The sequence below is a fragment of the Pantherophis guttatus genome, chromosome 18, assembly GCF_059756535.1.
Source record: "Pantherophis guttatus breed Tessera chromosome 18, ASM5975653v1, whole genome shotgun sequence".
Taxonomy (NCBI): Eukaryota; Metazoa; Chordata; class Lepidosauria; order Squamata; family Colubridae; genus Pantherophis; species Pantherophis guttatus.
In genome coordinates this window covers 7,904,397-7,917,106 of record NC_142080.1, presented here as the reverse complement: position 1 = coordinate 7,917,106, position 12,710 = coordinate 7,904,397, and the positions used below count along the sequence as shown (strand labels likewise).

Below are 12,710 nucleotides of genomic sequence, written 5' to 3'. Positions count from 1 at the left end.
GGAGGAAATCCCCATCAGCTGGGACTCGGGAGGCAGAGAATAGATGGGGGCGGGGCCAGAACTACTCAAAATTTCCGCTACCGGTTCTCCAGAACTGGTATATATCTGAATATCACCTCTAGGTCCAATCCTACGTTTTTAAACCACACTGAGGTTTCTCTTACCTTCCGCATCCAGCATCTTGGGGATATCCAGATATTTCTCGGCCACCTCAAAAGCTGTATTGAGGTTCCCAATGGGATCATCCTAGGGAAGAGATGGACAGAATTATCCTATAGGAGTTTTCAACTGTGAGAAAAGGAAGCTGGCTAGGTTAGAGGGAGGGAGGGAGGGGGGAGGGAACAAGGTGGACATCTCCTAACCAAGGTTGCATGTTCATGGAAAAAAATCACTGGGGAGATAGGAATCTGCCCCATACTAGATTCTGAGCCCGTCTAGCATGGTAGTATCCATCAAGCACCGAGGAAATTGGGGAATTCAAGCAGTTCAAATGCGTATAAAGATTCATTGCAAGCTTAAGCTCTCTACAAGAACCTGAGCTACTAACGGTCAAAGCAAATTGGTGGTAGGTAAGAGTCAAAGGAATTCAAGGTTTGGCTGTGTTTAGATCTCTTGTGGACACTCAGGGACTCGTGACTGATGACGTGTTTCACCCCTCCCTCGGGCTCATCTCCTACAGTATCTCTTCTATCTAGCAGAGGCTCTCCAAAGCTGAAATAGTGAAAGTTCAAACTATGCTGAGTCTTTGAATAGGATGGGCCAAATCCTGAACTTGAGCCAGTCTCCATGCAAAGCTGAATCTTAACTATACAGTTACTTAATCTAGTAATAATCATAATGGAGGCCAGGGGAGTATAGTGCATCTTTATGCTTAAACCACTATGCATGCATTGGTGGAAAGATAAGATGGATGGCAATAGCAGTAGCACTTAAGACTTATATACCACTTCACGGTGCTTTACAGCCCTCTCTAAGCGGTTTATAGAGTCAACCATTTGCCCCCAACAATCTGGGTCCTCATGTTACCGACCTTGGTAGGATGGAAGGCTGAGACAACCTCAAGCCAATCAGGACTGAACTGCTGGCAGTGGGCAGAGTTAGCCTGCAATACTGCATTCTAACCATTAGGAGGGAGAGAGGGAGGGAGGGAGGGAGGGAGGGAGGGAGGGAGGAAGGAAGGAAGGAAGGAAGGAAGGAAGGAAGGAAGGAAGGGCAATAGCATTTAGACTTGAGCTGATAAGGATCGAACTGCTGGCAGTGGGCAGAATTAGCCTGCAATACTGCATTCTAACCACTGGGAAAGGAAGGAAGGAAGGAAGGAAGGAAGGAAGGAAGGAAGGAAGGAAGGAAGGAAGGAAGGAAGGGAGGGAGGGAGGGAGGACGGGCGGGCAATAGCACTTAGACTTGAGCTGATCAGGATCAAACTGCTGGCAGTGGGCAGAGTTAGTCTGCAATACTGCATTCTAACCACTGTGCCACCACGGCTGATCTGAGTTGCAAAAATCTGCACAAGCCCCTCAACCATTTCATGTTGTAAGCCCCCCAGAGTCGCCTCGAAGTGAGACGGGCAGCAAACAAATCAAAATCAGATCAGATCAATATAGCCTTGCCTTTTTCTTAAAAAATTATGCATTGCTTGGATATAAAGAGAAGCGGGGCTTCAATCACGCAGCCATGGCTGCCATTTTGACTTTTTTTTTATACCCATCCTTGTGGCATGTTGATGGGATGGTTGGGGGGGATGTTAGGAAGAGATGAGGACAAGCCCAGAAGCTGCCTTAAAGCAGAGGAGGGGAAGAAAGAGGCAGCCAGAAGAGTGAGAAGGAAAGAGCCACACTTGGTCTACAAGGAAAGCCCATCACCTTTCTCAGCTTGGCGTAGTCAATGAGGTCGGGACGGTGCCGATGGATCAGGGCGCAGAGTGCCAGGCCATCCTTCCAGCTGATTGGGGGGAACATTGGGAGAGAAGGAAGATTGAGTGAGTGTGAGATGCATTCAACTGAAGCCAGAGACCTCCCTCCCCATACAGATAGTCCTCGACTTACAATATTTCATTTAGTGACTGTTTGAAGATACAATGGCACTGGAAAAAGGGACTTATGACTGTTATTTTATACGTACAACCGTTGCAGCATGCCTAGGGTCGCATGATCAAAATTTAAGTGCTTGGCTCATATTTGTGACGGTTGCAGTGACCCGGGATCACGTGATCCCCTTTTGTGACCTTCTAATGAGCAAAGTCCATGGGGAAGCAAGATTCACTTAACAACTAGGTTACTAACTTATCAACTGCAGCAATTCGCTTAACAACTTTGGCAAGAAAGGTCATAAAACGGAGCAAAATTCATTTAACAAAGGTCTCGCTTAACAACAGAAAGTTTTGGACTCCATTGTGGCTGTAAGCCAAGGACTACCCGTAGTTTCCATTCCAGATCGGTCACAATAGCTTAATGATTTATTTCCCCACCATTCTTGTAATTTGTTATTGTGGTTTTGCCCTTAAGTCTTTTGCCTTTCTCTAAATTATGGCATTCCACAAAGCTTTTTGATACAGGTAGTTCTCAAGTTATGACTTGAGATGGAGCCTGCCCATCATGGTTGTAGTTTATGACCGCTGTAAAATGGGATGGTCATATGACTGACCTAATTTTTACAATGGCGGCAAGACCATCGTAAAATGGGGTGATGTGATTGTGGGTTGGTGAAAACAGCTGAAAACTGGCATCGTTGCCGAAGGCTTAAAGTGCAGTGATGTGAACACAGGTGAGATCCGAACCTTGGAACTTCAAATCCAGGTTGTAAATATCACCCACTCACCCCAGGTAGGTCCATCAGAACCTTGGCTGGTCTTAAATCAAGGATCAGTATATGCTACTGTTTGGGCTACAATGAATAATTCTGCTTAAAGATTGGGTTTGTTCTTAAGAGAGGACGGTGTTCTTGTCAGCCATAAAATTAAATGCGAGCCGGCAGCGTAATGCAGTTGCTAAAATGGCGAATGCTCTCAGGAGCACACAGTCATTCCATTCTGCCCCGGAAAGACCTCACTTAAAATACCGTGTCCAATTTTGGAGCCTGCCATTCAAAAAATGACAATGATGAATTGGAGCGAGTTCAGAAGAGAGCTATCCAGAGGATGAAAAGTCCAGAACCCAAGTCCTCTAGGAGGATTAGTTGAAAGACTTTGGACATGTCTGGCCTATGGAGGAGGTGACGAAGGGGAGATATGATAGCAGTCTTCACATAACTGAAAAGCTAGAAGAAGGTATTTATATTACAGTGTTCTCTGTTGCCCTGGAGGGCAGCCGAAACCTCTGGGTTAAAATTACAAAGAGGGAGATTCAACTAAACATCAGGAGGAATTTTGTGATTGCGAGCACTGGGGGAAAAGGTTGCCATGTGATGGGCTAGTGCAGGGGTCTGCAACCTTAAACACTCAAAGAGCCATTTGGACCTGTTTGGAAAAGAAAACACTGGGAGCCACAAAACCCTTCCCGTGCCTGACTATTTCTTGAGTGGCCACAAGACTAGCATATGCTGTCGGCCCCTAGGGGGAGAGCCTTCTCTGTGGGGGCACCTACGATTTGGAACGAGCTCCCCCCGGAGATACGTAGGATCCCGGATCTGCGCACCTTCCGCCGCGCGCTTAAGAGTTTTCTATTTTATCAAGCTGGCCTGGCCTAAATCTTCCCCCTTTTTAAATGTGGAAATTTTAAATTTTTAAATTTTAAATTCGTCTTTTTATAGGGGTATGGGTAAGGCATTTTAAATTGGGGAGCCATTTTAGATTTAATTCTGTTTTAAACGTATTTTAATTGTTTATATTGTATGTTTTTAACTTTGGCTGTTCACCGCCCCGAGTCCTTCGGGAGAGGGGGCGGTATAAAAATCTAATAAATAAATAAATAAAAATAAATAAATAAAATATGTAGTTGAATTAAACATTGTTTTTTTTCTGAAACTTCTTTTCTTGGATTTATCTATGGTTGGCCTACCGGGGGTTGAAAAGCTCAATAAATCCTGTCCCGGTGGGTGTCGCACACTGGCAGTTGTGATGCATATTTTGAATGACAGGGAGTTGCAGCAGAGGGGTGAAAGAGCCACATGTGGCTCCAGAACCGCAGGTTGCTGATCCCTGAGCTAGTGAATTCCTTAGTTCTTAGTTCTAATCAAGGAGCAATCCAACCTTACTTCTAGGTTGGTTCTCTACTAGTTTCGTTTCCATCCGTTGCTTTTTTGTCCTGTCTTCAGGTGTTTTGGGTCAACCTATCCTCTAAAGCGCCTTAAGGCAGGACAAGAAGCAATGGATGGAAACTAATCAAGGAGAGAAGCAACCTGGAACTAAGGAGGAATTTCCTGACAGCAAGAACAATTCATCAGTAGAACGGCTTGCCACCAGAGGTTGTGGGAGCTCCAACACTGGAAGTTTTTAAGAAGAGATTGGACAGTCATTTGTCTGAAATGGCATAGGGTTTCCTGCTTGAGCACAGGGTTGGACTAGAAGATCTCCAAGATCCCTTCCAACTCTGCTCCTGTTAATTCAGCAACACTAAGCCTGGATCTTTGGGGTACCTAATGTGGAAGTTCTGCACATTGACGTTCCGGTAGGGAGCAGTCTTCCTCTGGCACCACAGCAGCAGCCCCTCCTTGGCCGAAGTTTCTGGAAGAGAAGGGAAGGAAGACCCCCTCAGGCTTAAGCCAGCCATGACATAAACTCTACATTTCCAACAAGTTTTTCTGCATTTATTATATCAGGAAAGAAGTTTTGAATCAGTTCTATCTTCTCTGACTGGCAGGGTCCCTGAATCTGGAACCTCTTTTGTCTAGTCCTTGTCTTGAGCACAGGAATCTGCCCTCGGCCAAGCACGTTCTTTTTAAACCAAGCCCGAAGTCTCCAAACTTGGCAACTTTAAGACTTGTGAACTTCAACTCCCAGAATTCTTCAACCAGCTTCGTTGGCTGAGGAATTCTGGGAGTTGAAGTCCACAAGTCTTAAAGTTGCCATATTTGGAGACCCCTTAACCTAAGTTTAGCCCGCTTTGACGGTTCTCCATCCGCATTATCTCCTTAAAAATGAACAACCTTCTGCATGCAAACCAGAAGTTCTACTTCTGAGCCAATCTCAGTTCTAAAAGGATTACAGAGTGTGTTCGTTGCTTTGTGATTGTTGATTATTTATTTACGCCACCTAAATAACTCATTATTTGAGTTAGGGCGGTTTTATAAATGTCAATAAAAAAAAAAAAAAGAAAAGAAAGAAACAAGATTGGCCCGTCAAATCCAGCACTGTTTGCTCTGGTTGGCAGTGGCTTGCCAGATCTGTTACTAAAACCTCCATTCCTTTCCTCTTTTAAGATGAGGTGCTGGGAATTAGAACTAGGAAAGTTGAGGAATGAACCAGGGATGAGCTTCAAAAATTTTAGCAAGGGGTTCTCTGCCCGATTGCTGGGTGGGCGTGGCCATGATGGGTGTGGCCTAGTTGGCCTCCTGCACCATGGCGGGGAGGGCGTTTTTGCCCTCCCTGGGCTCCGGAGGCTTTTCTCGCGCCTCCGGGAGGGCAGAGGCCCTCTGGAGGCTGGAAATGGGTCCATTTCCGGCCTTCCCGAACTTCCGGTAGACCCATTTTTCGCCCTCCCCGAGCCTCTGCGTGTGCCCTGCACTTACCTGCATCCAAAACGGGACTTCTGGGAGGGGAAGGGTGGGAGGGGCCAGCCAGGAGTGGGATTTGGGGGTTCTCCAAACTGCACAGAATCTTAGCTAGAGGTTCTCCCGAACCCCTGCGAACCCCCAGCAGCCTACCCCTAGAATGAACTGAGGAATGGTGCCAACTTTGAAAGCAGATTTCAAGGAAGGTCTTCTTGAGTTTCATGCTTACCTTCCACTGAGATGTCCTGGATAGCGAATCGGAGGATGATTGTCCAGATCATACCCAGAGTCATCTTCAGGTTTCCGTCCACAATTTCTGGAACAGAAGCAGGTAAGGAGCATAAATAGTGATGAACGTAGAAAAGGCAAGTTGAGAGCCGCAGGTATATAATCTTTGCAGCATCCCCATGAACATGTGATCAAAATGGTTGACAACTGGGTTCCTATTTATGACGGCCGCAGTGTTCCCCGGGGTCACACAATCCCCTTTTGTGACCTTCCTGACAAGCAAAGTCAATGGTTGAAGCCAAAATTCACTTAACCACCGGGTTACTAACTTATCAGCTGCAATGATTCACTTCAACAACTGGGACAAGAAAGGTCGTAAAACGGGGCAAAACTCACTTTAACAAATGTCTCACTTAGCAACAGAAACGTTGGGCTCAATTGTGGTCATAAATCGAGGACTACCTGTACTTGCTGTGTGCCAGAAGGAGATATTTCTCACTTCATTTCCAGAGAGTAGAGAAAGAAAATACCCTCCCTTCGTAAAGTTACTTACCCTCAGCTCCAATGGATACCAGTTTGACCCCCTTACTGGAAATGAAGTCCAGGGCCTTGTTGACGTTGGCAATTTTGTGGAAACGCATCTTGCCCTTGTCTGGCTTTGGCAACCGCTCACCTTGTGAAGAAAGAGAGGAACAGTGGAGGTAGAAAGAGAAGGATTGTGATACACACACAAACACACACTATGGCAGCACTTACAGGCACTCCTGATCCAAAACCCAAAACTCCCTCAACTTGCACACGCTAGTGTGTGTCTGCTTCTTGCATGAGGACTGTACAGGAGTGTGACTCATAGAACATAGAATAATAGGGTGGGAAGGGACCATGAAGATCTTCTAGACCAGTGATGGTGAACCTTTTAGACACAGAGTGCCCAAACTGCACGCACGCACATGCCCAACACACATACCCGCTGACATGTTCATGCATGCAGACATGCACACATGCAAGAACATGCACACATGCGCAGCAGAGACCCAAAGACCAGCTGGCCGGTGGGAGGCGGGGCATCCCAACACTGGCAGCGTGGCAAGAGGTAAATTTAAAAATAAATAAATAAATAAATAAATAAATAGGTAAGATCTTTTTCTGTTTCGTCGTTTGCAGGGAAACAGAAGCTTAAGAAAGAAACGCCATGGAGATCTGACCTGGGGTGACAGCGCACGTGCCATCAGAGAGGGCTCTGCGTGCCACCTCTGGCATGCGTGCCATAGGTTCACCAGCACGATTCTAGACCAACCCCCTGTTCAAGCATCCTGGACAAATGTTTGTCCAAGCACTTCTTGAAAACCTCCAGTGATGGAGCAACCATAACTTCTGGAGGAAAGTCGTTCCACTGGTTAATTGTTCTCACTGTCAGGAAATTTTTTCTTAGTTCTAGGTTGCTTCTAAACTTGATTAATTTTCATCTTCTTCTTCTTCAGGTTTTTTGGAGAATAGGTTGACCCCCTCTTCTTTGTGGCAGCCCCTCAAATATTGGAAGACTGCTATCTTGTTATCCCTAATACTTCCCTTCTTTGACTAGACATAACTTGTTCCCTCAGTCAGTCCTAGGTCAAAATGTAGATCACATCGTGACCGTCTGTAAGCTGATGGCATATATCTGATTTTTTAAAATATAAACGATGCTATGCTTCAATGGTTAGGTGGCCTAGAGTTGGTATTTGAATATAGATCTTTTTAATATTTGTGTTTTATTGTGTTCTATTAATCTAGCTGAAATGTTAAAATATATTGCTAGTCTACGTATAAGCTACAACTCTCCTTTAAACTGTAAACTCCTGTTTCCACCACCCTCTGCTGCTTGGGGGCTGCCCCCCACCCCCACCTCCCGACATCAGCATTCTCCTACCTGAAATCACCTCTAATAAGAGCATGAGTTTAAGGCCATTCCGGAAGTCGTCTTCAATATTCTCAATCTGTGTCCCAGCCTTCCGCAAGTGGGAATTGCACCAAGCTGTAAATGTCTGTTGGGTTGGGAGGGATGGGGGGGGGGGGGGAGAGAAATACAGCAGAAGTCAGTATGGAATATTTGGCTGCCACAAGTACCCACTGAATAACTAGTTTCCAGAGAGAGAGAGAGCAGTTTTGTTAAGTTTACACACACAAAAAATTCTTAAACATTTATCGCAGCATAAGATTTTGTGGTCTGCAGTTTCATTCATCAAATTCATTTATTTGTTTCTTTGTATCCTATTTTTATTTTATTTTTTTACAAATAACAAGGCAGCAACTGTATCCAACTCACCTTCCTCCACCTATTTTCCCCACAACAACAACAAGCCTGTGAGATGGGTAGGGCTAAGAGAGAGAGAGAGGCACTGGCCCAAAGTCACCCAGCTGGACTAAACTAGAACTCACCAACTTCTGATGATTGGTTCAGAGTTACCCAGCCAGCTTTCATGTATAGGGTGGAACTAGAATTCACTGTCTCCTGGTGATTGGCTGAAAGTCCCCAGTGGGCTTTCATACCAAAGGCAGGACTAGAACTGGAATTCATTCATCAAATCCATCCATCGTTTATATCTATCTATCTATCTATCTATCTATCTATCTATCTATCTACCTACCTACCTACCTACCTACCTACCTACCTACCTACCTACCTACCTACCAACCAACCAACCAACCAACCAACCATCCATCCTCTCTCTCTCTCTCTCTCTCTCTCTCTTCCTTTGGGGGGATGAAACAAACCTCTCAAAGATTGCATTATTTTTGGCAACCGGGCATCTCTTGGGCAAAGGTGTAGTCGCGGGCAAATCCTTTCAACCCAGAAGCACCCTTCGGCTACCCTTTGTAGGTCCTTCTGGCACGAATATGCACGGGTGGATGGATCCCACCTATATTTTTTTGGCAAATAAGGCAGCAAACACATCCAATATACCTTCCTCTTCCTATTTCCCCCACAACAACCCTGTGAGGCAGTTTGGGCTGCACAGAGAATTAGCAAGAGCAATAGATATTTTCACGAGAGATGCCTACAACAACTCGTATCCCTGATTGTATGCCTGAGAAAGAAAACCAGATATGGACCACTCTCCACCAGGGCACATGTCAACGAAAGCCCCCTTCAGATGCTGCTATGAAAGGAAGCTCTGTTGGGTTGGCGAGATGGGGGAGAAATACAGCAAAAGCCAGTATGGAGTATTTGGCTGTTATTCAGTATCCACTGAAGAACTAGTTTCCAGAGAGATAACAGCTTTGTTAGGTTTACAGACAAAAAAAAATCCTTAAAACATTTATCACTACGGGGCTAACGCTAAGGCCAAATCAGCGAATCCGAGGGCCAAAAGGGACATTCCTGCCACCGAGTCCAGCACCTGCTTGGGACAGGAGCCCAAATCAAGAGCCCTCCAACAGGTGGCCGTCTAGTTCCTGAGATGGCTACTCTTAAGGGCACAGGTTAAAGAATGCAACGCAACCGCTGCCTTTATAACATGATCTACTACCGCACAGCTCGGCACAGGCGTTGCAACTGTGAGAGAAGCAGGCAGGATCTGAAAGGTCATGTGCGTTTTGTCATTTCTGTTTATAGTATAAGCACCTGCCACAAGGTACCCGTAACACAACTTGGGGGTGGGGGGGAGAAGCAAGAAGTCAGGCAGCTCCTGATGAGGCTGGATTTTTTTTTTTTTTGTACCTCCATGTACAATTTCGCAATGTACCAAATGTGGGAATGCTGTATGATAACGCAGCACAGTCCACCGAACCTGGCTGACTTTTCATTTTGCGGTGCCGTTTGCCTTTTATTTTAACGGAGAATGTAAGCAGCGTGCAGCAGAATTCTGCAACTCTGCAGGTCTAAAAATAATCCTCACAGCTGTGTACGTACACAGACTGAAAAAATAGCCTGAAAAAAATAGATATCCCTATACAAGGGGTCTGCAACCTTAAACACTCAGCCATTTGGACCCGTTTCCCACAGAAAAGAAAACACCAGGAGCCACAAAAACCCTTCCTGTGCCTGACTATTTCTTGAGCAGCCACAAGACTAGCATATGTAGTCGAATTAAACGTTCTGTTTTTTTCTGAAACTTTTCTTTTCTTGGATTTATCCATGTTGGCCTACTGGGGGTTGAAAAGTTCAATAAATCACGTGTCGGTGGGTGTCGCACATTGGCGGTTGTGACGCAGATTTTGAGTGACAGGGAGCTGCAGGTTGCCGACCCCTGCCCTATACCTTCGTAGGAGAAAGCGAAGATAAATGGGGAATTAGATTATGGGAGAACTCTCATTAAGTACATTGGAGGATTTGAAATATAGGGAAGAGAGAGCAACACGTCCCATGGACTGTGCGAAGGAACCCACTCTGCATCTGTAGAAGGAAAGACCGCTCGCAGGCTTGAAGTCCTACCCTCTTAACATTTTGAAGTTCTGTTGTCAATCAATGCTGACAATACCAGGTAAGATAGTTTAATAACTGGATGTGATCTAAGAATACTTCCTAAATTCCACATATGCTCCAGGTTCCAGCCTCTTTTGGACACAGAAACTAACTGGGTGACTTTGGGCCAATCACCTTGTTAGATTAACCTACATCTCAGAGTTGTTGTACGGGGGAAAAATGAGAGGAAGAAACACTGTTTGCTATTTTGAGCTCCTGATACACATATAATGAACCAATAAACAAAATATTAAATCGCAAATGAAGGAGAAAATACATGTCCCAGGATAATGTTGCAGGATGCAATCTGGGTCGGTCCAGAAAGAAATTCCCTGCAGATGGGCTTCAGCACGAGCCCGAAAGCTCAGAAGACAAAACCTCTGGTCCTGGTGACCGACCCAGATTGCATCCTGCAAAATATTAAATAAACATTGATGAGAAATTTTTTTTTTTTTGAAGACACAAAGGGGCAATGGATTGAATCAAAGCAAACAATTGTTTTTTAATCAGGAAACCTGGTCTATCCCAAATTTTATTTTATTCATTTGTCAAGATCATATAGGTAATATATATAAGTATAAGCATGAATTGAATACATAAAATAGATACAAATAGAGGAAAAATTAGGACAGGGACGGTAGGCACGCTGGTGTGCTTATTCACGCCCCTTACAGACCTCTTAGGAATGGGGTGAGGTCAACAGTAGATAGTCTTAGGTTAAAATTTTGGGGGTTTTGGGATGAAACCAGAGTCAGGTAGTGTATTCCAGGCATTGACCACTCTGTTGCTGAAGTCTTATTTTCTGCAATCATGGGCTGGGATGGAGCATACTGCTTCCACTTTCGCCTTTCAGCCCCAATCCAGGAGTCTTCGCAGGCAGTTGCTTTCGCAACAAACGTGTGTGTGTGTGTGTGTGTGTTAAATTTATATTTACCGACAAAGAAATTAAGTGAGACTAGTATAGATCTATTTCAAGCTATTTAGCTCTCGTCTAAAGCAAATAATAGTGAACTGGATGGGAGAGAAGCATTTCAGGTTTTATCTCTTTGAATTTATATTAAAGAGATTATATTTTAAAAAAGAAATCCAGGGAAGTCATGACTTGGAGAAGGGACATGTGAATTTAACAGATAGAGCAGCAACATTGTGGGGCGATCAGCGCCTTGAGCCAATTGGATTTCTTTGTCCTCTCCTGGCCCCCCAGGCCTGGCCAAATTTAGATCTGGCTTAAAGGGCCTGCAATGAAGCCAGCTGCATGTAATTCCCTGAGTCTGCAGAAGATCTTTATGGTTGGCCTCCTGGAGCCAAGGGGATGGGAAGGTGTGGGATACCGGGAGAGCTGAGCCAACTTAAAAGTGGTAAGCTTGTCCGTACTGTAAAGAGGTAGTCCTCAATTTACAACAGTTCATTGAGCAACCGTTCAAAGTTACAGCAGCACTGAAAAAAGTGACTTATGACCATTTTTTTCATGCTTGGGGCCGTTTGCAGGATCCCCATGGTCACGGGATCAAAATTCAGACGCTTGGCAAATAACTTGCAAGGGAGCCCAACGTTTCTGTTGTTAAGCAAGATATTTGTTAAGTGAATTTTGCCCTGTTTTATGAACTTTCTCGCCACAGCTGTTAAGTGAATCACTGCGCTTGGTAAGTTAGTAACATGGTTGTTAAGTGAATTTGGCTTCTCCGTTGACCTTTGCTTGTCAGGAAATCGCAAAAGGGGGATCATGTGACTCCAGGACACTGAGACCGTCATAAATATGAGTCGGTCGCCAAGCCACGATCCAGTGACCGTGGGGATGCCGGTATGGTCAAAAGTGTGGAAAAATTGTGATAAGTCGCTTTTTTTCCCAGTACTGTTATGACTTTGAACGATCACTAAATGAACTGTTTTAAACTGAGGACTATCTGTATATCTCTAAGTGGATGAGGGTAAACAGCTTTCCTTTCAATTATTTGGTCTCAAGACAATTTTCTGTAAGAGGTAAATTCTCTTTTTGGCAGATTTCCAAAGATACCATTTCCCCTTCTCTGGCCAAAGGATACAGCTGATCTCAGCTTTAATCTTCTACCATATCCCTTCTGAAATAGCTGAATGAAGAAGCCGGAATGTGCTAATATTCTATTACGAATGAAGGAGGGGAGGAGAGGAGAGGAGAGGAGGAGAGAAGAGGAGACGACCAGTAATGGGTTTCAAATCCCGTCGCTACCGGTTCGCTCGTGGGCATGCACGCTTCTGTGCATGTGCAAAAGCTTCTGTGCATGCGCAGAGATGTCCAGGCAGGTAGGCAGAGCCTCCCACCCCCGCCGCTACTGGTTCACCTGATCCGGGGCAAATCAGTGGCAACCCATCACTGGACAGGACAGGAATAGGATTCAGAATAGAATAGAATCTT

General features: G+C 45.0%; 1 protein-coding gene across 2 annotated transcripts in view; it reads right to left on the bottom strand.

Moving 5' to 3' along the window:
- Positions 1 to 12,710, bottom strand: part of ACTN3 (actinin alpha 3) — a 56,069-nt gene that overhangs the window by 21,228 nt on the left and 22,131 nt on the right. For both annotated transcript variants that reach the window (XM_087880954.1, XM_087880955.1), the window contains 6 exons: positions 7,784 to 7,898; positions 6,428 to 6,547; positions 5,876 to 5,962; positions 4,573 to 4,660; positions 1,863 to 1,941; positions 165 to 246 (listed from right to left, as the gene is read on the bottom strand). In XM_087880954.1, coding sequence (XP_087737080.1) covers positions 165 to 246; positions 1,863 to 1,941; positions 4,573 to 4,660; positions 5,876 to 5,962; positions 6,428 to 6,547; positions 7,784 to 7,898 — 571 coding nt within the window. The remainder of the gene's footprint in view (positions 1 to 164; positions 247 to 1,862; positions 1,942 to 4,572; positions 4,661 to 5,875; positions 5,963 to 6,427; positions 6,548 to 7,783; positions 7,899 to 12,710) is intronic.